This window comes from Jaculus jaculus, chromosome 5 (assembly GCF_020740685.1).
Source record: "Jaculus jaculus isolate mJacJac1 chromosome 5, mJacJac1.mat.Y.cur, whole genome shotgun sequence".
NCBI classification, from domain to species: domain Eukaryota; kingdom Metazoa; phylum Chordata; class Mammalia; order Rodentia; family Dipodidae; genus Jaculus; species Jaculus jaculus.
In genome coordinates, this window is record NC_059106.1 from 57810458 (window position 1) to 57834932 (window position 24475).

The 24475-nt window shown below is 47.1% G+C and overlaps 1 protein-coding gene across 2 annotated transcripts in view; it reads right to left on the bottom strand.

Annotated features, from left to right (window-relative positions):
* The window catches only part of Rhce (Rh blood group CcEe antigens), a 53199-nt gene that overhangs the window by 23929 nt on the left and 4795 nt on the right, over window positions 1-24475 (bottom strand). The window contains exons 2-6 of one of the 2 annotated variants that reach the window (XM_045150283.1): window positions 17846-18032; window positions 14331-14342; window positions 8847-8997; window positions 3869-4031; window positions 1307-1473 (exon numbers count right to left, since the gene is read on the bottom strand). In XM_045150283.1, the coding sequence (XP_045006218.1) occupies window positions 1307-1473; window positions 3869-4031; window positions 8847-8997; window positions 14331-14342; window positions 17846-18032 (680 nt within the window). The remainder of the gene's footprint in view (window positions 1-1306; window positions 1474-3868; window positions 4032-8846; window positions 8998-14330; window positions 14343-17845; window positions 18033-24475) is intronic. The other variant, XM_045150282.1, reaches the window with a different exon arrangement.

A 24475-nucleotide genomic window follows, 5' to 3' on the forward strand; every position in this document is an offset into this window, starting at 1 on the left:
ACCCACTCTCTGTCTGCCTCTTTCTCTGTCTCTCTCTCAAATTAAAAAAAAAAAAAGTTTCAGGGCTGGAGAGATAGCTTAGAAGTTAAGGCACTAAGGACACAGGTTCAATTCCCCAGTACTCACATAAGCCAGGTGCACATGGTGGTGCATGTGTCTGGAGTTCATTTGTAGTGGCTTGAGGCCCTAGTCATCCCATTCTCGCTCTCTCTCAAATTAATAATAATAAAAAAAAATTAGCTGGGCATGGTGGTGCACACCTTAAAAACAACAACAACAAAAAGAAAAACCCAGGCTAGAGAGATGGCAAGTGCTTGCCTGTGAAGCCTAAGGACCCCAGTTCGAAGCTCGATTTCCCAGAACCCACGTTAGCCAGATGCACAAGGGGGCGCACCTGTCTGGAGTTCATTTGCAGTGGCTGGAGGCCCTGGCACACCCATCCCATTCTCTCTCTCTCTCTGCCTCTTTCTCTCTCTGTCTGTCGCTCTCAAATAAATAAATAAAAATAAACCAAAAAAATTTTTTTTTAAAGAAAAAGCCCTGTAAGCTGAGATAACCCCTTTCTCCCATCAGTGGCTCTTAGTTGAGTATTTGTCCCAGCAAGGAGAAGGTAACTGCTAAACTTCTGATCATGCTAACTCCATTCTTTTTTTGGGGGGTGGGGGGTTTCAAGGTAAGGTCTCACTCTAGCTCAGGCTGACCTGGATTTCACTATATAGTCTCAGGGTGGCCTCGACCTCATGGCAATCCTTCGTGCTGGGATTAAAGGCATGCGTCACCACGGCTGGCCACTAACTCCATTCTTGAAATTTCTTGGGAAAAAAGGAGAGGCTGGCTAATTCCATCCTGTTCTGCTGACTCTTGTTCATAGTGACTTGCTTTAACTGCCAGAAATGTGGCCTGAATGTGAGCTGTCGCCCATGTTTGTGAGTGAGCCTCACACTCACTCCCCAGCTGGTGGTAGTTTGGGAGGTGGAGCCTTGCTGAAGGACACGTCATTGTGGGTGGACCTTGAGGGTTATTAGCCCAGCCCTACTGGGTGTTCACGGCTCAGCTCACTCCAGGTACTTCCTTCCCGTGCCGTGATGAAGCTTCCCCTAGAGACTGTGAGCTGAAATAAAGCTTCTCCTGTCAGCAGCTGCTTCTGGTGGGGTGTTTTGTCCCAGCAAAGACGAAGGCAACTGCAACATGCCCATTCACCTCAAGGTTTTTCCCCACCTGTGATCTGATCCTGTGAGAAGCGCATGGACGTATGTGATGGGTCTGGAGCCCCCCAGCCCTGCCCAGCAGGCAGCCCCCTCCTCACCATGTTGATCTTCCCTTGGGGGTGAGCCAAGGCTGACGCCGAGGCGGCTGTCACCGTGCTGGCTGCCAGGGCGTAGTAGGTGTTGAACACAGCATTCTTCTTTACATGTGGAGAGTCCACCAAGGCAGAGTTGAAACTTGGCCAGAATATCCACAGGAAGAGGGTGCCTGGGCCAGAGAAGGTCATGAGTGAGACGCGCACTCTGGCTCTGAAACCCTGAGCCTGCGAGGAGCTGGCGCTGGGAAGTCAACCCGGTCAGGTTCGTTTGTTCATTGACAGGTGGGGTCTCGCTCTAGCGAGAACTCACACAGATCCTCCTAGCTCAGCCTCCCAAGGACTGGGCTTAGAGGCATGCACCACCATGCCTTGCCAAAACCAGTCACTTCCTAGTTGCGCGACTCTGGGCAGGCCACCTCTCCCCTCGGAAGTCTCAGGTTGACAGGGACCAGCGGACCTATTTTCTAGGCAAGGAAAGCAAGGCCCAGAGAGCTGAAATATACGAACCCCAGGACTCTTGACCCTGTTGATCTTAGTCTGTGATGGCAAAGAACTTACTTGATTAAAATTTATTTTTATTTTTAATTTTTATTTATTTATTTATTTTGGATTTTCGAGGTAGGGTCTCACTCTAGCTCAGGCTGACCTGGAATTCACTATGTAGTCTCACGGTGACAGCCGCCTCGGCATCAGCCTTGGCTCACCCCCAAGGGAAGATCAACATGGTGAGGAGGGGGCTGCCTGCTGGGCAGGGCTGGGGGGCTCCAGACCCACCACATACATCCATGCGCCTCTCACAGGATCAGATCACAGTCTCGAACTCATGGCAATCCTCCTACCTCTGCCTCCCAAGCGCTGGGATTAAAGGCGTGAGCCACTACGCCCAGCCTTATTTATTTATTTATTTATTTATTTATTTATTCCAGGGTAGGGTTTCGCTGTAGCCTAGGCTGGCCTGGAATTCACTATGTAGTCCTAAAACTCACAATGATCCTCCAACCTCTGCCTTTTGAGTGCTGGGATTAAAGGTGTGTGCTACTACACCAAGCTTTTTTTTTTCCTGCAATTTTTTTTTTAATTTAATTTATTAGTTTTCATTTCAGTGAATACAGGCAGTTTGGTACCATTATTTAGGCTCATCTGTGATCTACCCCCTCCCATTAGACCCTCCTTGTTAATGAAAATGGGTCGTGCATTGTGGAGATAGCCCCCAGTTATTAGTATGATAAATGTCTCTGCAAATCATGACCCAACATGTAACTCTGACATTCTTTCTGCCCCCTCTTCCGCAAGATTCCCCTGAGCCATGTTGGGTTCCTGCAATTTTTTTAAAGACAATCTTGCTATGTAGTTCAGAGTGGCCTCAAACTGGAGGCAATCCTCACAAGTGCTGGGAGTAAAAGCATATACCACCCCATCTGGGTCTTCACTGGGCACTTTAAAAAAACATTTTATTTTTATTTATTTATTTGACAGAAAGGGTGAGAGAGAGACTAAGAATGGGCTCGCCAGGGCCTTCAGCCACTGCAAACTAACTCCAGACTTGTGCGCCCCCTTGTGCATCTGGCTAATGTGAGTCCTGGGGAATTGAACCTGGGTCCTTTGGCTTTGCAGGCAAATGCCTTAACCTCTAAGCCATCCCTCCAGCCCTTCAGTGGGCGTTTATATTCCATCTATCTATCTACCTACCTAGGACAGGATGCATGTATCTCAGGCATGTATATGAAACTCACTATGTACCCAAGGATGACCTTCAACTACTGACCCTTCTACCTCCATTTCTTGAGTACTGGGATTACAGGCATGCACCACCAAACCTGGTTTATGTGACGCTGGGTTTAATTTGTGTGTGTGTTTGCAGAGTACACGTGGCATGGTGTGCATGTGTGTAGATAAGCACACACCATGCACATGGATGTGGAGGCCAGAGGAGAACCGCAGGTGCTCAGCTCTATCTTTGACCTGCATACTTCCTCCAGACAGGGTTCTCGCCTTGAACCCACAGCTGCCATTTTCCTTCGGGAAACCTCAGCACAGATGGGGGTTACAGCTGTGCATGGCCATGCCTAGGGCTTTTTTTTTTTTTTTTTTTTCCAAGGTAGGATCCCACTCTAGTCCAGGCTGACCTGGTATTCACTATGTAGTCTCAGGATGGCCTTGAACTCATGGCATTCCTCTTTCCTCTGCCTCCCAAGTGCTGGGATTAAAGACATGCGCCACCATGCCAGACTCTGATGCCTAGTTTTGTTTTGTTTTTTGTTTTTTTTTAGCCTGAGTTCTGGGGAGTTGAACTCGGGTGGTCTCAAGCCCTCCCAGACCTTCATGCTTAAGCGGCAAGCACCCTTAATCCCTAAGCCAGCCCTCCATTGGCGATTGTTGGAAGAGAAGTATATAGAAAAACAGGCTTAATCCAAAACTATGAAGTCAGCAAACATTACTAGAAGCTGTGGCTCCTCACAGAAGGGACTCGGACACTCAGGGTGGAAAGGCAAAGGATTCCTCAGAAGAGTGTACGGAGGCTCTCAGCTCCACCCAGACAAGAGAGCACCTAACTCCCGTCCTTACCCAGCATGGCAAACAGACTGGGGCTTGTGGCAATCTGAACTTTCTCCATCCGAGCTTTCCGGTCCAATCCCTGGGGCAGACGCCTTGAGAGGCACCAGGCCACAGTCAGCCCAAAATAGGCCGCAAACACATGGACATACATCATGGTTACGTGGTCTTCCATCTGTAACAGAATCCAGAGGGGGCAGTCAGTGTCCCCGTGCCCTGCAAACAGGCCAGCTTTACTGTCCCCTTGAGAAAGCTCTGGGCTTCCTAAAGGTGGTATGACTCCAGCTCTAACCTGGTGTTCATAGCTTATCTAGCCTGGCCAGCTGGCCTCTCATACAGAGGAGCCCGTGGGTTGCTGGGTGTTTATTCTGTGAGGTTGCTGGGTGGAATTTATCAGTAGCTCTTAAGTGCTATTGGCTGAGGTCCATTTAGGTGGAGCCGAAAGCCACCTGTCCACATCTGGCATCTTCTTTTATTTAAAATTTTATGTGTATGTGTGTATGTGTATAGGCATGCCAGGGTCTCTTGCCACTTCACATAAACACCTGTCTGGCTTTATGTGGGTGACTGAGGAACTGAGAACCCTGGCTGTCAGGCTTTGCAAGCAAGCATCTTTAACCACTGAGCCATCTCCCCAGTGCCCCAAAACTTTCTTTTATTAAAAAAAAATTGGGGCTGGAGAGATGGCTTAGCAGTTAAGGCACTTGCCTGCGAAGCCAAAGGACTCAGGTTCGATTCCCCAGGACCCATGAAAACCAGATGCACAAAGTGGCGCAAGTGTCTGGAGTTCATTTATAGCGGCTAAAGGCCCTGGTGTACCCATTCTCTCTCTCTCTCTCTCTCTCTGCCTGTTTTTTTTCCCTTTCTCTGTCAAATAAATTTTTTAAAATTAAATTAAAAAAACATTTTTACTTATTTATTTGAGGGAGAGATGAGAAAGTATGGGAGCGCCAGGGCTTCCTGCCACTACAAAGAAACTCCAGATGTATGTGCCACTTTGTGCATCGGGCTTTATGTGGGTACTGGGGGAACTGAACCCAGACATTCATGCTTTACAAGCAGGCACCTTTAACCACTGAACCATCTCTGCAGAACCTCCCTCTCCATCTACTTCTTTTTCAGTGGCATTTCTACAGTGCCTGGAGAGAAGCAGCCTGTCTTCTTATAATATCACATTAAAGTCCTTGGTGAATTCGAGATTCATTCTATTTTCCCCTCAGGAATATCAAATTTAGTAATTCTTTCTAAAATTGTTTTTTATTTTATTTTAATTGAGAGCAACAGAGAGAGAGAGAGAGGGAGGGAGAGAGAATGGGCACACCAGGGCCTCCAGCTATTGCAAACGAACTCCAGACGCATGTGCCCCCTTGTGCATCTGGCTAACGTGGGTCCTGGGGAATCGAGCCTCAAACTGGGGTCCTTAGGCTTCACAGGCAAGCGTTTAACCGCTAAGCTATCTCTCCAGCCCAAATTTAGTAATTCATTTTTTTTTTAAATTTTTATTAGCATTTTCCATGATTATAAAAAAATATCCCATGGTAATTCCTTCCCTCCCCCCCTTAGTAATTCTTAAGAACTCACTTAGTGGGTTACTGGTAAAGGCTGTCATGTGGGCCTTCCAAAAATATCTACAATTGGCAGATTTTTTTTTTTTTACTTTTATATTGACAACTTCCACAATAAACCATAATTCCCATCCCCACTTCCCATCACTAATCCACCCTTTATCACATCCCCACCCCCTCAATTACTGTCTCCTTTTTAAAAATATTTTATTTTTATTTACTAATTTGAGAAGAGAGATACAGAAATAAGCAGGTAGAGAGAGAGAGAGAGAGAGAGAGAGAGAGAGAGAGAGAGAGAGAATGGGCACGCCAGGGCCTCCAGCCACTGCAAATGAACTCCAGACGCGTGCGCCCCCTTGTGCATCTGGCTTACATGGGTCCTGGGGAATTGAACCTGGGTCCTTTGGCTTTGAAGGCAAGCACCTTAACCATTAAGCCATCTCTCCAGTCCACTTAGTGTCTCTTTTAAGTATATATATATTTGTTTGTTTGTTTGTTTGTTTTTGTTTTTCAAGGGTTGTGTTCTAACCCAGGCTGACCTGGAATTCACTGTATCATCTCAGGGTGGCCTCAATCTCATGGTGATCCTCCTACCTCTGCCTCTTGAATGCTGGAATTACAGACATGCGCCACCACGCCTGGCAAGGATATTTTAAAACATATTTTTACTGGGCTAGAGAAATGGCTTAGTAGTTAAGGTACTTGCCTGCAAAGCCAAAGGTCCCAGGTTCAATTCCCCAGTACTCACATTAAGCCAGATGCAAAAGGTGGTACATGTGTTTGGAGCTCATTTGCAGAGGTTTGTGCCCATTCTCTTTCTCTATCTCCCCCCTCTCTTAAATAAATAAATAAATAAAATATTTTAAAAAATTTTAAATATTTTTATTATGTATTTGCAAGAAGAGAGAGATTAAAACATGGGCATTCCAGGGTCTCCTGCCACTGCACACTCCAGATACATCCGCCCACCACTTTGTGTATCTGGGTTTATGTGGGCACTGGGGAATCAAACCTGGGCTCTTATGCTTTGTAAGCAAGCATCTTTACCCACTGAGCCATCTCTCCAGCCCAACTGGCAGAATTTTCAACACTACTCCACTCTGATGCCATCTTGGCTTACACAGCCATTAATGCTACCCCAAATTTCTGCAATAACCTCTCAGTGGACTCCCCGCTTCCACTCTCATCCTACTGACTAGTCTCCATGCAGTAGCCAGGGGAACCCAGTTCACTGCATGCCCACCATGTCACTTCTTTGCTCCCGTCTCACTCAGCCCATACATTAAGAATATTTTGGACTTTGTTGTTTCGAGGCAGTTCTCATGCTAGCTCAGGCTGACGTGGAATGCACTATGTAGTCTCAGGGTGGCCTTGGACCCATGATAATTCTTCTGTACCTCTGCCTCCTGAGTGCTGGGATTAAAGGTGTGTACCACACGCATAGCTATAAATTAAGTTTTTTTTTAAAAGCATGGCTAGAGGGATGGCTGAGTAGTTAAGGCACTTGCCTGCAAAACCAAAGGATACAGGTTCGATTCCCCAGGAACCATGTAAGCCAGATGCACAAGGTGGTATATGCATCTGGAGTTGCTTTGCAGCAGCTGGAGGCCTTGGTGCACCCATTTTCTCTCTCTCTTTATCTGCCCCCCCCTCAAATAAATACAAATAAAATATTTAAACTTTTTTAAAGTAAAAAGAAAAGAGGGTTGGTGAAATGGTTTATTGTAGGCACTTGCCTACAAAGCCAAAGGACCCAGGTTTGATTCCCTAGTACCCACATAAAGCAGATGCACAAGGGGGCGCATGTCTCTGGAGTTTGCAGTGGCTAGAGGCCCTGGCACACCCATTCTCTACCTGCCTCTCTCTCTCTTTTTCTCTCTTAAATAAATAAGAAAAGAGGAGAGCTAGGGGTGGTGGCGTCCATCTTTAACCCCAGCACTTGAGATGTTGAGATAGTCCCAGGGTGGCCTTGAACTCACAGTGATCCTCCTACTTCTGCCTCCCAAGTGCTGGGATTAAAGGGGTGCACCACTATGCTCAGCTTCATACAATTAAAAATAATAATAATAATAAAATAAGCCGGGTATAGTGGCATGTGCTTTTAATCCCAGCACTTGGGAGGCAGAGGTAGGAGGATCGCCATGCATTTGAGACTACCCTGAGACTACAGCGTGAATTTCAGGTCAGCCTGGGCTAGAATGAAAACCTAACCTCAAAATAAATAAATAAATTAATTAAATTAAATTAAACTTTAAAAAGTTTGGGAATATAGCTAAGGGGTAGAACAAATGTGTGCTAGATTCTGAGTTCAATCTCCAGTATTGCAAAGAAAAGAAAAGAAAAGAAAAGAAAGAAAGAAATAAAGAGAGAAGGGAGGAAGGAAAGAAAGAGCTAGTTGTGCTGAATGACGCATTTAATCCCAGCACTCGGGGAGGCAGAGTTAGGAGGATCGCAGTGAGTTCAGTGAGTTCAAGGCCACCCTGAGGCTACATAGTGAATTCCAGGTCAGCCTGGGCCACAGTGAGACCCTACCTCAAAAAAACAAATGAGAAAATTAAGTATTTTTAAATTTTTATTTATTTGCATGTATATGTTTGGGCATGCCAGGGTGTCTTGCCACTGCAATCAAACGCTTATCTGGCTTTAGGTGGTTGGCTGGGGAATTGAACCTAGGTGGACAAGCTTTGCAAGCCTTTAACCCCTGACTCATCTCCCCATCCCCTAAATGTCTTTATTTTTAACTTTTTATTTATTTTATTTGTTTTCAAAAATATTTCAATTATTTATTTGGAAGTGGGGGGGAGAGAATAGGTGCACCAGGGTCTCCAGCCACTGCAAATGGCCTCCAGATGCATGCACCACTTTGCGCATCTGGCTTTACATGCGTACTGGGGAATCACACCCAGGCGGTCAGTCTTTGCAAGTGCCTTTAACTGAGGCACCATCTCCCCAGTCCTGTATTCATATTTTATATATATATATATATATATTTTTTTTTTTTTTTTTTTTTGAGGTAGAGTCTCACTCTAGTCCAGGCTGACCTTGAGCTCACTCTGTAGTTCCAGGCTGGCCTTGAACTCACAGTGATCCTTTCTCAGTCTTCTGTGTGCACTGGGATTAAAAGTGTATGTCACCATGCCAGGCCTGCATGTCTTTATTTTTAAAATTCCAGAACTTCATCACACACTTTTAATCCCAACACTAGGGAGGCTGAGGTAGGAGGATCGCTATGAGTTCAAGGCTAGCTTGAGACTACATAGTGGATTCCAGGTCAGCCTGGGCTACAGCGAGACCCTATCTTGAAAAAAAAAAGAAAGGAAGGAAGGAAGGAAGGAAAGGAAAGAAAATGCCAAAGCTTCATCAATGGAAGCCAGTACCCTCCCTCCCAGCCTCCTCCAATGTCCCCTCACAGTCCTGGTACTTACTCTGAAGATCTTCCAGTGAAGAAACCTAGTAGCAGCAAAGGCCGTCATTTCCACCAGCACCATCATGGCCAGCTGCACCAAGTTGGCCTTCCCAAGGACAGAGCCAGCCGAGATCAGCACTGCCATGGCGCTCATGGTGGCCGTCCGGATACTGCCAGAGAAGTAGAGTGGATGACCAAGAGGAAGGACAGCTCTCGAATTCACCTACTCTCAGTGGCACCTCTCACGGTCCTGAAGACACAGGTGGACAGAAGAACAAAGTCCCACCCGTGGGATGACCACTGCTACAGAGCAGAGGGTCTCCTGCCATGTCACCCACCAGGATAGCATGTGTGACTTCAGCGTCTTCTTTGCACACACTCATGGAACATCTGAAGATGCTCAGAGCAATCCCATAAATACTGTGAGCTAACAACCAGGTGTGGTGGAACACGCCTTTAATCCCATAATCCTAGCACTCGGGAGGCAGAGGTAGGAGGATCGCTGTGAATTCAAGACCTGATTGGGACTACATAGTGAGTTCTAGGTCAGCCTGGGCTAGAGTGAGACTCTACTTCAAAAATCAATATATGGCTTGGCGGTTAAGGCGTTTACCTGCATAGTCAAGAGACCCAGGTTTGATTCCCCAGGACCTACAAAAGCCAGATGCACAGGGGGCGCATGTGTCTGGAGTTTGTTTGCAGTGGCTGGAGGCTATGGAGTGCCCATGCTCTCTCTCTTTCTTTTTGCAAATAAATAAAAATCTAAAAAAATCTATCATCTATCTATCTACCTACCTACCTACCTACCTATCATCTATCTATCTATCTATCTATCTATCTATCTATCTATCTATCTATCTATCTATCTATCATCTACCTATCTATCCTGAGCTGGTACCCAAAAGCTGACATGCTCCCCATGGATAAATCTTTTCTGCAGTCACCACTCACAGATGCTCAATAGAGGGCGCTCTGTGCTTGCCGTCTTTCTCTCTCATAACGGAGACAGATTGGGTTTGGACAAACCTGGTTGGTTTCCCACTGGAGCAGTTATTTAATCTCACTGAGCCTGTTTCCCCGCCTGTGAAAATAAGAATGATAACTACACTTATCTCCCTGTGTTGCAGTGGGGATTAGAAGGAAGTCATTGTAAAAATGTGTCTGGCACCAACACTGGCATGAAGGATATACCCAGAGACACTACCACGGGTTCTCCACTTCCCTGGACAGTGAGCATGCTCAGCATGGGATTCAGGAATTAGAAGACAGTTCTGTCTTCAGAGTGCTTATGATCTGGCCAGGGAGACTCGGCTCTGACCATGAGCCTGTTGGCTAAGTACATCTATGAGATTGGGAGGCCACAGGCTTCTCTGGAAGAGGAGAGCAGTGCCAACTGGATCCATCAGAGGGAGCCTCCCGAAGGAGGTGACATCGGTCCCCTCTCCCTGAGGTCCCCTTCTCCCCAGGGAGTTGAAGCTTCTGGGAAAATCGGAGATTCCCACCCAACACAGCAGTTGGTGAGATCACTCATTTAAACACTTCCGTTCCTCCATGTGCCCCAAATGTACAAAGAGGGCATGGAGATTAGGAGAACAATTACATGTCCAACTGATGGCATATATGCGGTTCAGACCCGGTTGGCCTGGATGCAACCTCCTCAGTGCTCAGTGTCAGGGGAAGGGCAGAGAAGGGCACTGCGAATCCAGCCCTGATGGGACCAGGAGCCATTCAGTGTATCATCAAACTGGAAAGCTGTGCCTGCTTTACCGTTATTATCATTGTGGTTACTATTTTATTGATTAGAGAGACACACACAGAGAATGGGTATACCAGGGCCTCCAGCACCTGCAAACGAACTCCAAATGCCTGTGCCACCTTGTTCATCTGGCTTACGTGGGTTCTGGGGAATCAAACCTGGGTCCTTAGGCTTCACAGGCAAGCGCCTTAACTGCTAAGCTATCCCTCCAGCCCTTATTATTTTATTATTTGGGTGTGAATATGTGTGTAGGCACATGCATGGCGTGGTGCATGTGTGGAGGCCAGAGACAGCCCTGGACGTTGGTCCTCACCTTCCGCTTTATTTGAGAGGGTCGCTTGTTGTGTGACGCTGCACTGGCCGGGCTGGCTGGGCCTCCAGCTTCTGAGGAATTTTCTGTCTCTTTCTTGAATCTCACCATAAGAGTGCACAGATTATAGACACGTGCTTTCCTGTACCTGCCTTTATGGGGGTCCTGGGGATGAAAACTCAGGCCCTCATGCTTGCTTAGCAAGCACTTTACCTACTGAGTCATCTCCCCATTCCAGCAATGCCTGTTAAGTGAATGCTCACTAAAATGTCAGGCTGTGGGCCAGCTATAGGATTTTTTTTTTTTAAAGCAAGGTGTCATGTAGACTAGGCTGGCCTTGAACTCACTATGGAACCAAGGATAACCTGGAATTTATTTTTATTATTTATTTATTTATTTTTTTTTGCTTGTTTTTCAAGGTAGGGTTTCACTTTAGCCCAGGCTGACCTGGAATTCACTATGTAGCCTCAGGGTGGCCTTGAACTCACTGCAATCCTCCTACCTCTTGCCTCCTGAGTGCTGGGATTAAAGGTGTGCATCATCACGCCCGGCTGGAATTTATTATTTTTTTAAATCTCGAAGTTCTGATCCTATTGCCTTCACTTCCCAAGTGCTGAAATAACAGGTATGTGAGACTCTACGTACTTTATGTGGTACTGGGGGTTGAACCCTGGCCTTTATGCATGCTAAGCAGGTGCTCTGCCAACTGACCTATATCCCCAACCCAGCTGTGAGATTTTTAGACCCAATGGGCCAGGTGGCAGAAGGGAGGTGCTGAGACGTTGAAGCCCAGCGCTTAGAGTGCAGTGTCACGTCTAAGCTCTCTGGAGCGGAAGCAAGGCTAAGCTGCTTCCTGACTGTGGGGTCTTGGGCATATTGATTAACCCCTGTGTGCTTTCAGGGCCTTTTATTATAACGTGCAGGCAGTGTCTCAGGAGCTGTCGTAGAGGATGAACAAACATAAATCAAGTACGAGGATTGGTTATTATTAGTATCTCCTAGGGAGAGTCCTCTAGAACTTTTCAAAATACACTATTTTTAATTTTTAAAATTTTTGTTGTTTATTTTTATTTATTTATTTGAGAGCAACAGAAAGAGAGAGAGAGAGAGAGAGAGAGAGAGAGAGAATGGGCACGCCAGGGCCACCAGACACTGCATACGAACTCCAGATGCATGTGCCCCCTAGTGCATCTGGCTAACGTGGGTCCTGGGGAATTGAGCCTCAAACCGGGGTCCTTAGGCTTCACAGGCAAGCACTTAACCACTAAGCCAACTCTCTAGCCCTCAAAATACGCTATTAAAAATATCACCCACAAGTTGGGCTTGGTGGCACACGCCCTTAATCCCAGCACTTGGGAGGCAGAGGTAGGAGGAGCACCGTAAGTCTGAGGCCACCCTGAGACTACATAGTAAATTCCAGGTCAGCCTGGGCTAGGGTGAGACCCTACCTCAAAAACCCAAAAAACAGAAAGAAAAAAATTGGCTGGGTGTGGTAGCGCACACTTTTAGTACTAGCACTTGGGAGGCAGAGGTAGGAGGATCGCTATGAGTTCAAGGCCACCCTGAGACTACATAGTGAGTTCCAGGTCAGCCTGGACTACAGTGAGACCCTGCCTCAAAAAAAAAAAAATAGGAGGACGGTATTTCTGAGGAACAGCTGAGGTCGTGCACAGGTGTGCATGCACACACACCAATATCATCCACCTCTTGGGGGAGAGCTCAGTGGCAGAGTGTTTACTTATCATGTACAAGTTCCTGGTTTTATCCCCAGTAAATAAGTAAATAAATAAATAAAATATCATTTTTGGGGCTGGAGAGATGGCTTAAGACATTTGCCTACAAAGCCAAAGGACCCAGGTTCAATTCCCCAGGACACATGTAAGCTAGATACACAAGGGGGCACATGCGTCTGGAGTTAATTTCCAGCACCTGGAGTCACTGGCAGGCCATTCTCATTCTCTCTCTCTCTTTTAAATGAGTAAATAAATAAATATTAACAATTTTGGGGAGACATCTCAGCAGTTAAAGACGCTAGCAAGTCTGTTGGCCTGGGTTTGATTCCCCAGTCCCACATAAAGCCAGAAGCACAAAATGGATCATGGATTTAGAGTTTGTTTGTAGTGGTAAGAGGTTCTGGTGTGCTTATTCTCTCTGTGTCTCTCTTTCTCTCTCTGCTTGCAAATAAATAAAAATTATTAAAAAAAAATAATAAAATTGGGCTGCAGAAATGGCTTAATGGTTAAGCCAGTTGCCTGCAAAGCCTAAGGACCCAGTTCAATTCTGCAGGTCCCACATGAGCCAGATGCACATGGTGGTGCATGCATCTGGAACTCGTTTGCAGTGGTTAGAGCCCTGGTATGCCCATTTTCACTCTCTCTGTCCTTTCTCTGTCTCTAATAAATAAATAAAAATAAATCAAAAGGGCTGGAGAGATTGCTTAGTGGTTAGCACTTGCCTGTGAAGCCTAAGGACCCTGGTTTGAGGCTCGATTCCCCAGAATCCACGTTGGCCAGATGCACAAAGGGGCGCATGCATCTGGAGTTCGTAGGCAGAGGCTGGAGGCCCTGGCACGCCCATTCTCTCTCTATCTGCCTCTTTCCCTCTCTCTCTCTGTCACTCTCAAATAAATAAAAATGAAGATTACAAGTATGTTACATTTGTGCAAAAGGAAGAAATTTCTATCTCTTCATTAAAAAAAATCAAAAACTTTTAAATAAAATAAAATTGCCAGGCATGGTGGCACATGCCTTTAATCCCAGCACTTGGGAGGCAGAAGTAGGAGGATCAACATGAGTTGTGAGTTCAAGACCACCCTGAGACTACATAGTGAATTCCAGAAGTAAAACAACAAAATTAACTTTTTTTCCTCCCTTTCTTTCTTTCTTTCTTTCTTTCTTTCTTTCTTTCTTTCTTTCTTCCTTCCTTCCTTCCTTCCTTCCTTTCTTTCTTTCTTTCTTTCTTTGTTTTTTTTGTGGTAGGGTCTCACTCTAGCTCAGGCTGACCTGGAAATCACTCTATAGTCTCAGAGTGGCCTCAAACTCATGGCAATCCTCCTACCTCTGCCTCCCGAGTGCTGGGATTAAAGGCGTGCACCATCATGCCCGGCAAAATTAACTATTTTTGAAATTAAAAATAATATCACTCTCTCAGGGATTCTTGTGTTTTCATTTTTGTTCTTGTAAGTATTTACCAAGTTCTAATGTGAAGAATAACAGGTCCCTCTGCCCTGTAGGGACTCAAGGAAGAACTAAATTCAGTGTCAAGCCAGGCGACTCAACTTTCAGTGAGGACAGGGAAGGAGAGGACTCTGTCCTCAACATAGGAGGCAGGCCAAGCATGGATTAGTGGTCAAGAGGGTGCTGCTTGACCCATCCAAGACCACTAGCATCTTCCTCACTGGGACCCATTGGTACTGGCTTTATAAAGGCAACTGAAACCTCAGCCCAGGGCTGCCACTGCCAGTATACCCCCAAGGGGCTCAACCCAAGTGGGTGCCAGCTGATATCCTCTCCATGGGGATGAGCCCTACAACTTTTTTAAATGGGCAAACTGGGGCTGGAGATGTCTTAGCGGCTAAAGCCATTGCCTGAGAAGACATAAGCCAGATGCATGAGGTAGCCCATATGTCTGGAGTTGGTTTGCAGTGGCTAGTGCATTCATAAACTCACCGTGACTGTCATTATTGGCACAAGGCTTACTTAATATTGGATTGATCATCCATGCTGGCATGGATGATGGAGGAGGGAAAAAAAAAATGATATCATGCTGGAGAGATTGCTTAGCGCTTAAGGTGCTTGCCTGCAAAGCTTAATGTCCCAGGTTCGGTTCCCCAGTACCCTTATAAAGCCAGATGCACAAAGTGGGGTTCGTTTGCAGTGGAAAGTTATTTCCATCTCATATAAAGGTGTCTAAGTAGGTCAATGTTAGTTTAAAGAAAATAAAGGCATGGCCATATCTTGTCTACCAGCATCTGAGGACTGAACATGCTCCCTTCGGCTTCTCCCCGACCCCCTGCAATGCAACCCAGGGCCTTTGCACATGCTACTCCTCCAGTCCTTCCTTCTATTATTTACTTATTTGTGAAAGACAGTGAATGGGCGAACCAGGGCCTCTGACTCCTACAAGTGAACTCCAGACGTATGTGCTACTTTGTACATCTGGCTTTCATGTATTAGGGAACTGAACCCAGGCTATCAGGCTTTGCAAGCAAACACCTTTAACCACTTAGCAATCTCCCCATCCTTCTTTTTTAAGATTTTATTATTTATTTTATTAGAGAGAGAGTGAGAGAGAATGGGCACACCAGGGCCTATAGCCACTGCAAATGAACTGTAGATGCATGAGCCACTTTGTGCATCTGGCTTCACATGAGTACTGGGGAATCAAACTGAGATCCTTAGGCTTTACAGGCAAGCATCTTATCTCTCCAGGTCTTCGTCTCTTTCTTTCTTTCTTTCTTTCTTTCTTTCTTTCTTTCTTTCTTTCTTTCTTTCTTCCTTTCTTTCTTTCTTTCTGGTTTTTTTATTTTTCGAGGTAGGGTCTCACTCTAGTCTAGGCTGACCTGGAATTCACTATGGAGTTTCAGGGTGGCCTCAAACTCACGGCAATCTTCCTCCTACCTCTGCCTCCCAAGTGCTGGGATTAAAGATGTGCGCCACCACGCCCGGCCAGCCCTTTGTTTCTTAATCTTCCTTCTTTCCTTCCTTTCTTTCTTTTTTGGTTTGTATGGATGTGGTGTGGTGGTTTCATATGTGTGTGGGTATAGATGTGTGCACATGCACATGGAGACCAGAGGACAACCTGGATATCCTCAGAAATGCTATCCGTGACTGTCAGAGAAATGGTCTCTCATTGACCTGGGACAATGGTCTACACTGGTTAGCCAGCAAGCTCCAGGGGTCCTCTTGTGTCAGCCTCCCTAGTGCTGGACTTCCAGGTGCCTGCCACCGTGCTAGCAGTTACATGGTTGCTGCGGATCAAACTCAGGTCCTCATGCTTTGGATGAACACTACCAAACCGAGCCATCTCCCCAGCTCTCTCTTCTTGTGTGTAAGCCTATGTTGGTTGTGTGTCTTTACACAATCAGAATTGTATCTATAATTAAAAAAAAAAAAAAAAAAGGATCATGGGCTCATTTGGTAGCTCAGTAGAGTGCTTGCCTAGGATATACAAGCCTTGGGTTTGAGCCCCAGCACCACATAAACTCTGTGTGGTACACTCTGGTAATGACCACACTTGGGCAGGTGTGGAGGAGGAAGCTGAGAATTCTAGGCCAACTTTGGACACAGGAGACAGTCACCCTCCTTCATAATAATAATAATAATAGAAACAATAATACAAAAAGAAAGGATCCAGGAAGGGCTGGAGATCTAGACATGACAGCTCTGAGTAGGGATATCCAGCAGGATGCCCAGTTAAATTTGATCTAAAAAAATTTATTTTCTAGGCGTGGTGGCACACGCCTTTAATCCCATCACTCGGGGCAGAAGTAGGAGGATCACTGTGAGTTGGAGACTAGCCTGGTACTACAGAGTAGATTCTAGGTCAGCTTGGGCTAGAGTGAGACCCTGCCTTGAAAAACAAAACCAAAACAAAAAAAAATTATTTATTTGCTTGCGTGGGCGTGTGTGTGTGTGGGGGCACACCAGGATCCCTTGCCTCTGCAAATGAACCTCAGAGACTCTTGTGTTACTTTTTACATCTGGTTTATATGGGTGGCTTGGGATTTGAGCCCAGACTGGCAGGCTTTGCAAGCTGCTGCTGCTTCGTCCTTCTCCATCTTCTCCTCATCTCCCCTTTCCCTCCCCCTCCTCCTCCTTATTCTTTTATTTTTATTTATTTTCTTTTTGGATTTTCGAGGTAGGGTCTCACTCTAGCCCAGGCTGACCTGGAATTCACTATGGAGTCTCAGGGTGGCCTTGAACTCACTGCGATCCTCCTACCTCTGCCTCCTGAATGCTGGGATTAAAGGCGTGCACCACCTCGCCCGGCTCCGGCTTCTCCTTATTCTTTTTGGCTTTTCACAGCAGGGTCTCCTTCTGTCCCAGGCTTAGCTGAATCTTACACTGTAGTCCCAACCTGGCCTCGAACTCACAGAGATCCTACCTCTGCCTCCCCAAGGCTGGGATTAAAGTTGTGTGCCACCATGTCTGGCTCCTCCTCCTCTTCTTCCTCTTCTTCTCCTCCTCTCCCTCCCTTCCCCCTCCTCCTCCTCCCTTTTTAAAATGTATTTTATTTATTTATTTATTTATTTGAGAGAGAGAGAGAGAATGGGCACGCCAGGGCCTTCAGTCACTGCAAACCAACTCCAAATGCATGTGCCTCCTTGTGCATCTGGCTTATGCAGGTCCTGGGGAATCAAACCAGGGTCCTTTGGCTTTGCAGGTAACACCTTAACCACTAAGCCATCTTCTTCAGCTGCCCCCCTTTTTCTTTCTTTCTTTTTTCTTTTCTTTTTTTTTTTTTTTTTTTTTGGTTTTTCGAGGTAGGGTTACACTCTAGTTCAGGCTGACCTGGAATTCACTCTGTATTCTTAGGGTGGCCTCAAACTCATGGTGATCCTACCTCTGCCTCCCGAGTGCTGAGATTAAAGGCGTTCACCACCATGCCCAGATCTTTTTTCTTTCTTTCTTGGTTTTTCAAGGTAGGGTCTCACTCTAGCTCAGGCTGACCTGGAAATTCACTATGTAGTCTCAAGGTGGCCTAGAACTCATGATTAAAGGTGTGTGCCGTCACACCTTGCTTTTTTTTTTTTTTTTTCAAACAAGCTTCTTTAATCACTGAGCCATCTTCTCAGCTCCTAATATTCATATAAACAATGAACATCCTTTTAGAAAGAAAAAAAAAAACTATGACCTAAGTCAGTGCAGAAAGAGTTATGTCCTGGCTTTTCTAGAACTTTCTCTGACTCCATGCTCTAAGGACCTCAAGGGATACAGCTGCTTTCAGTTACCTGGATAGATTAATGGACATACTCCAACTGAAGTGTGGTTTCAGGAAGCCATCCAGCAGGACTGTCCACTGCACTCCGAGGGCCAGCATGAAGAGGTTGAAGGCCACGCTGCTCCAGCCATGCCTCCGCAAGGACGAGGTGAGGAACCCCAAGCCCAGGGCTGCCATGACAGTCAGATCCTGGAGGACTGCGCCGAGGGGGAGGAGGAAGCAACCAAGGGACAGAGGGCTGGCGTGAGAGTTTGACAGTGACCACGGGGAAGAACATTCCAGATCATTTAAGGATGCTTGGTTAAGTTACTTTAGGGCCTCAACTTTCTCCTCATGTGCTCACACATACCTCACACACCGAGCTGAGGTGAGGGTTAGGTGACCAAAGGTTAGCCAAGCTCATCAGGCGGGGCCGGGCCCATGTGAGAACACAGGAAATGAATCAAATCTGTGATGGATAAGCATGACTTGATCAAGTGAAGGGCATAGGGCCCATGCCTGGCATACCACCCACACGCAGTAAAGGTCATTGCTTCTGTGACTGGACATCAGCCTCCACTCCCTGGTCATGCACACCACTGCCACAGCACCTGGACTGCTGTTGCTGAGGCGTCCATTACTAGAAAGTTCCTTTGGTGGGCTGGAGAGATGGCTTAATGGTTAATACACTTGCCCTTGAAATTTAAGGACTGAGGTTTAATTCCCCAATACCCACGTAAGCCAGATGCACAAGGTGGTACATGTGTCTGGAGTTCGTTTGCAGAGGCTGGAGGCCCTGATGTGCCCATTCTCTCTCTCTCTCTCTCTCTCTACCTCTTTCTCTTTCCCATAAATATTTATATTTATAAATAACTAAGATATTAAAAAAGCAAACAAATCAAAACAAACAATAAATAAATGTTCTAGTTTGCATATTCATAAAAAAAGAAAAAGAGGGCTGGGGAGATGGCTTAGTGGTTAAGGCACTTTCCTAAAAAGCCAAAGGACCCAGGTTCAGTTCTCTAGGACCCACATAGAGTACATGCATCTGGAGTTTGTTTGCAGCAGCTGGAAGCCCTGGCATACCTGTTCTCTCTCTCTAAAAAGTAAATAAATTTTTAAAAAAATTTTTTTAAAGTAAGTTCCTTTGTTGTAGGAGGGCCATTGGGACTCACTTCCACTGGGAAACACACACACCCTAGGGTCTGGCACATAAGCCTTTCGTGCATATTGATGTTTCTAGATCAATCTAATGTCCCTGGATGCAGGAGGTCCCCCCAGGATTTAGGATTTCCATGGCTCTGGGGGGCTGGGTAAGAAATGGGCATTGAGGAGAATTCATCTCCTCACCATCTCCCCTGATGCGCGGGAGACAGGCGCAGGGAAGGGGTCTATCTTCCCTTTGCATCTTCTTGGTGATGAGAGTGAGGATCAGTGGAGTGGAGGGCATACTTTGCATGGCAGCTCAGCTGAGGGTGGTTCCAATTCCATCCGGAGGGAGCCAAGCCGGAAATCGATGTATGAAGGTGCAGTACACATTTGGGGAGTGAGGAAAGATTCAAATCCAACCTTGTACTAGACACTGGTGTCAAACCCAAGCCATGTGGGTTTGGGGAAATGGCTCGATGGATAAAATGCTCACTGCTCAGGATGCACTACCCAAGTTTGATCCCCAGACCCTTTTATTTAAAGCTGGACCTGTGGAGCTGGAGAGATTGCTTAGGGAGCTTGCCTGTGAAGCCTAAGGACCCAGGTTCGATTCCCCAGGACCCATGTAAAGCAGATGCACAAGGTGGTGCATGCGTCTGGAGTTTGCAATGGCCTGGTGTGCCCATTTTTTTTTCTCTCTCTATGTATCTACCCCCCTCTCAAATAAATAAATAAAAATATTTAAAGTTGGGCCTGTGGTGGGCTTCTATAATCCCAGCTTGCTTACACTGAAGTCAAATGACGAGACAGGAAGCAGACAGGAGAATTTCTCTGAAGCTCATGGCGTGTACAGCAAAGAACATGGGTAAAGAGCTGGAGAGATGGCTTAGTGGTTAAGGCACATGCCTGAGAAGCCTAAGGACCCCGGTTTGATTCCTCAGGTCCCATGTAAGCCAGATGCACATGGTGGCACATGTGTCTGGAGTTCCTTTGCAGTGGCAAGAGGCCCTGGTGAGCCCGTTCTCACTCTCTCTGTCTCAAATAAACAAATAAAATAAATTTTTTTTAAAAAAAGAACATCAGTAGAAAGAAAAACCCTGCCTCAAAGGAGATGGGCAGGGGGGACCACCCCCCCCCAAAGTAGCCCTCTGACCTCCACATGTGTGCCATGGCACAGGGCACCCACGCTCATAGACTTCCTGAAGGCCTCACAGCAGACCTGCAGGGAAGCCAGCTGTGGACTTCCCGGCACTGCTCTTCCTCCTCCTCCAGCTTTGTGCTTAGCCTCGCCATGCTGTGACCTGCGGCCAGCCTCTGGCCCTCAGTTTTCCTCTCTGGAAGCCATAGGGTTAGGTTTGATACTCTATATATACATCTCTGGAACCTTCTTTTTTCTTTTAACTTTATTTATTTATTACAGACAGGGGGAGAGAGAGAATGGGCGCGCCAGGGTCTCTAGCCACTGCAAACGAACTCCAGACCATGTGCCACGATGTGCACCTGGCTAACGTGGGGCCTGGATAATCGAACCTGGGTCCTTAGGCTTCGTGGGTAAGTGCCTTAACCGCTAAGCCATCTCTCCAGCCCAGCTCTGGAATATTCTGAAGAGGGTGTGGCGAGGGTGGAGAGAGTCACAGGATGAGGGAAGTAGTAGGCCCTAAAGGTTACCAAGACAGAGCTTGGGGTAGCAGTGAGCAGGACATGTACTGGCCCAGCTGCCGCTAATGCCACCAATGGCTTTCTTCCTCGAGGCCTCACTCATGATGCCCCTGAGGGAGAAACTGTCTCAGACAAGAAGATGAAATTACAGCAGCAATTTTGCAGGAGCCATTGATAGAACCTGTGCCTTCCAATCCATCAGCACTGAACATCTGGCTTCAGGCTCCGTATCTTCCTGTTCCCTGTCTCATCCCCTTTCCTCTCCCAGCCTCCTGAGGTTCCAGGCTCAGACTGCCCCCCCCAACTCCTCTCATGTCTCAGGGAGTCCCTCTCACTCAGGGCATCTCAGCTGGCATCAGCCTCCATCTCTCAGAGTCCGCTTTGCACCACATTGGCCTCGGGCTGATAAGTTAATGGACTGCAAGGTGTCCGGGGAGATAAGGAGCCTGCTAAGGACTGGGCCCCTGCAGGAATTCACAGTCTGACTCGGGCTTTTAGAAGTGTCTGAAAGCCTGTGGTTTGGTTGGGGGGCGAGAGGGGGTGGGGGGAGGAATCCACTCCCACAGTGCAGCGGTGACAGGAAGCGGTCCTTAGCATCCCGGGGACCGAGGGCAGGTGGGGAGACGTCTGCCTACCATCCCTCACAGGCTGGGCAGTGGCTAACTTTAGTGCAGTCTTTTTCTTTTACAAATGGAGCAAGGGAAGGCACAGGCCAAGAAGCTAGTAGACGGCAGCAGAGGGATTCAGACCCTGTGCCACCCTGCCTTTCCCACGCGTGTGCATTACGTGTGTAGATCTCGGAGTCAGTGTACCCGTGCTTAGGGCCTGGCTCTTCCTCTGTGTCCCAGCTTTCTAATATGTAACATGGGCAGGAAACTGGGGAGCCTTCTCACTGGCCCCTGAAAAATCACAATGGTGCCATTCCAGGAGCTACTACCTGGTGCCTGCCACGGATTAGCTGGGTGACTTTGGGCAACAGTACTCCCTCTCCAAGTGTATCAGTCACTTCATTGTCGCTGGGACAAAAATATCCTACCAGAAATCGGTTAGGGAAGGAAAGGGTTTATTTCAGCTTACAGCTCCAAGGGGAGGCTGGGCTGTAACAGCTGAAGGCCTCCCTCCAGTCACACAGGTCCTCCAGCAAGGCTCCACCTCTTAAAGGTTCCACAACCTTCCCCAGTGGTGCTACTAAGTGGGGATTAACTATTCATACACACGAGTCCATGGAGGACGTTTTATATTCAACTACCACACAGGCCTGCACATTCGGGTAACTATAATTCATCCCTTCAGAGTCCATCTACACAGGCCAACTGCAGCTCCCCTCCTGTGGAACTGCCCAGCTACTCTTGCTGTCTCTCTCTCTCTGTTTTTAAGCTTTCTTTCTCTCCCTCCCTTCCCTTCCCTTCCCTTCCCTCCCTCCCTTCCCTCCCTCCCTCCCTCCCTCCCTCCCTTCCTTCCTTCCTTCCTTCCTTCCTTCCTTCTTGAGAGAGGGAAGGAGAGAATGGGCATGCCAGGGCCTCCAGCCACTGATAAAAAACAAATTCCAGATGCATGCACCCCCTGTGCATCTGGCTTAGGTGGGTCCTGGGTAATCAAACTGGGGTCCTTTGGCTTTGCAGGCAAATGCCTTAACCGCTAAGCCATCCCTCCAGCCCTCTTGCTCTCTCTTGGCCTACAGAAATGTCAGTACCAACAATTCTGAAGCCAACCAGACCCAGCTATCCTTAGTCGCTGGGCTTCTAGGACTTTCTACCCAGAGGGGTGGAATGCTTACAGCCTTGGGAGGGTCAATGGCGTGAGCTCCAATCTGTCTCCTTCCTCAGGTCTCCAACTCCTCCTACCCCATCCTTACCCCAGCAGGCCCAGGAAAGAAACAGCAGTCTCGGGGGTGGGGAGGGAGGGAATTACCATGGGATATATTTTATAATCATGGAAAATGTTAATAAAAATTAAAAAAAAAAAAAAAGAAACAGCAGTCTCCCAAAGGGGCAACAGGCCCAGGCAGACGTGTTGTGGCAGCTGCCAACGTGTTGGGTATTTACTGGTTACTGGAAACCCTTTTTGCCTTCCTCATAGCACTTCTCCCTGGCCCTGAGGAGAACGCCAGGCTCCTGTGTGGTGTCCACTGCACAGGGCTCAGGATGGTCCCTTAATGTGGTAGCCCTAGGGCAGGCTTTCTGGGGGTGGATTTTTCCAGTAATGACCTCAGAGCAATATGCCTGTCGGTGTAGACACCTCTCTCACATGCTCTCTCACGTGGGTTTGGCCTTGTAAGCAGCCTTGGCCAATAGGATCTCAGTAGTCACACTGCACACACCCTCCTGTCCTCACTCTCTTTGCTCCTCGCCCTCTGCTCTGCTGCCATGAGGAAGTCCAGGCCTTGCTCCGGGCCAGCACCAACTACCAGGCACGGGACTGAAGCCAGATGGGAGCATCCTCCAGGTTGCAGATGCCCAAGTAACTTTAATTGAAACGAATGGGAGAACTGCCAGCTGAGACTGACCTACTTTCCAGCCACGGACTCTTGCCCATGAATCAATTACATGGTTGCTAGTTGAAGGCCTTAAGCTGGTTGTGCAGGGATAGATGACTGATACACTCTGCTTCTCTGAAGCCTCTCAGAGTTAGCTCAGCAGCCAGCCCAGAATGAACACAGCATTGTGTATTTATTCCACACCCAGTCTTCTGTCTTTGTGCTTCTCCTGTCAGGAACTGGCCCAGCCGTAACCAAATCGCACGCCTGGGGACATTCTTAACTCCTCCCCCTTTTTCACTAAGTACATCTGATTTTATCTCCTAAATATGTCTTGAATCTGACTCCTTGTTTCTGCTCCTTCACACCCACCCGTCATGCTTCACCACAGACCGTTTAGACCATTCAGTGATCCGTAGAGCAAAGCACGCATGCCTTGGAAGACACCCAGGATAATCATCAGGGTTGATGGAAGAAAATATTAGCACTACAAGTTTTAAAAAATGTTTTACTAGGGGCTGGAGAGATGGCTTAGAGGTTAAGCACTTGCCTGTGAAGCCTAAGGATTCCGGTTCAAGGCTCAGCTCCCCAGGACCCACATTAGCCAGATGCACAAGGGGGTGCATGTGTCTGGAGTTCGTTTGCAGTGGCTGGAGGCCCTGGTGTGCCCATTCTCTCTCTTTCTCCCTCTTTCTCTGTCTATTGCTCTCAAATAAATAAATAAAAATAAAATATTAAAAAATATTTTACTAGGCTGGAGAGATGGCTTAGCGGTTAAGGAGCTTGCCTGTGAAGTCTAAGGACCCATGTTCAGTCTTCTCCAGATCCCAAGTTAGCCACACACACAAAGGTGAGGCAAGTGTAAGGTTGCACATGTCCACTAGGTGGCGCAAGCGTCTGGAGTTCAATTGCAGTGGCTGAGGCCTGGGCATGCCCATTCTCCCCCCTCCCCCATCTCTCTCTCTAAAAAATATTTTATTTATATATTTATTGGAGAGAGAAAGAGGAAGAGAGAGAATGGGCATGCCAGGGCCTCTACCCACTGCAAACAAACTCCAGATGCATGTGCCACCTTGTACATCTGGCTTATATGGGTCCTGGGGAATTGAACCTGGGTCTTTAGGTTTTGCAGCAAATGCCTTAACCTCTAAGCTACCTCTCCAGCCTGAACTTCAAGTTTTATTTTAGAGATGGTCTTCATCCATCTACATATGTGCCAATAATATATATATATATATATATATATATATATGTATATAATTTAGTTAATTAATTTATTTTGAGGTAGTGTTTCACTCTAGTCCAGGCTGACCTGTAATTTACTATGTAGTCTCAGGGTGGCCTTGAACTCATGGTGATCCTCCTAACTCTGCCTCC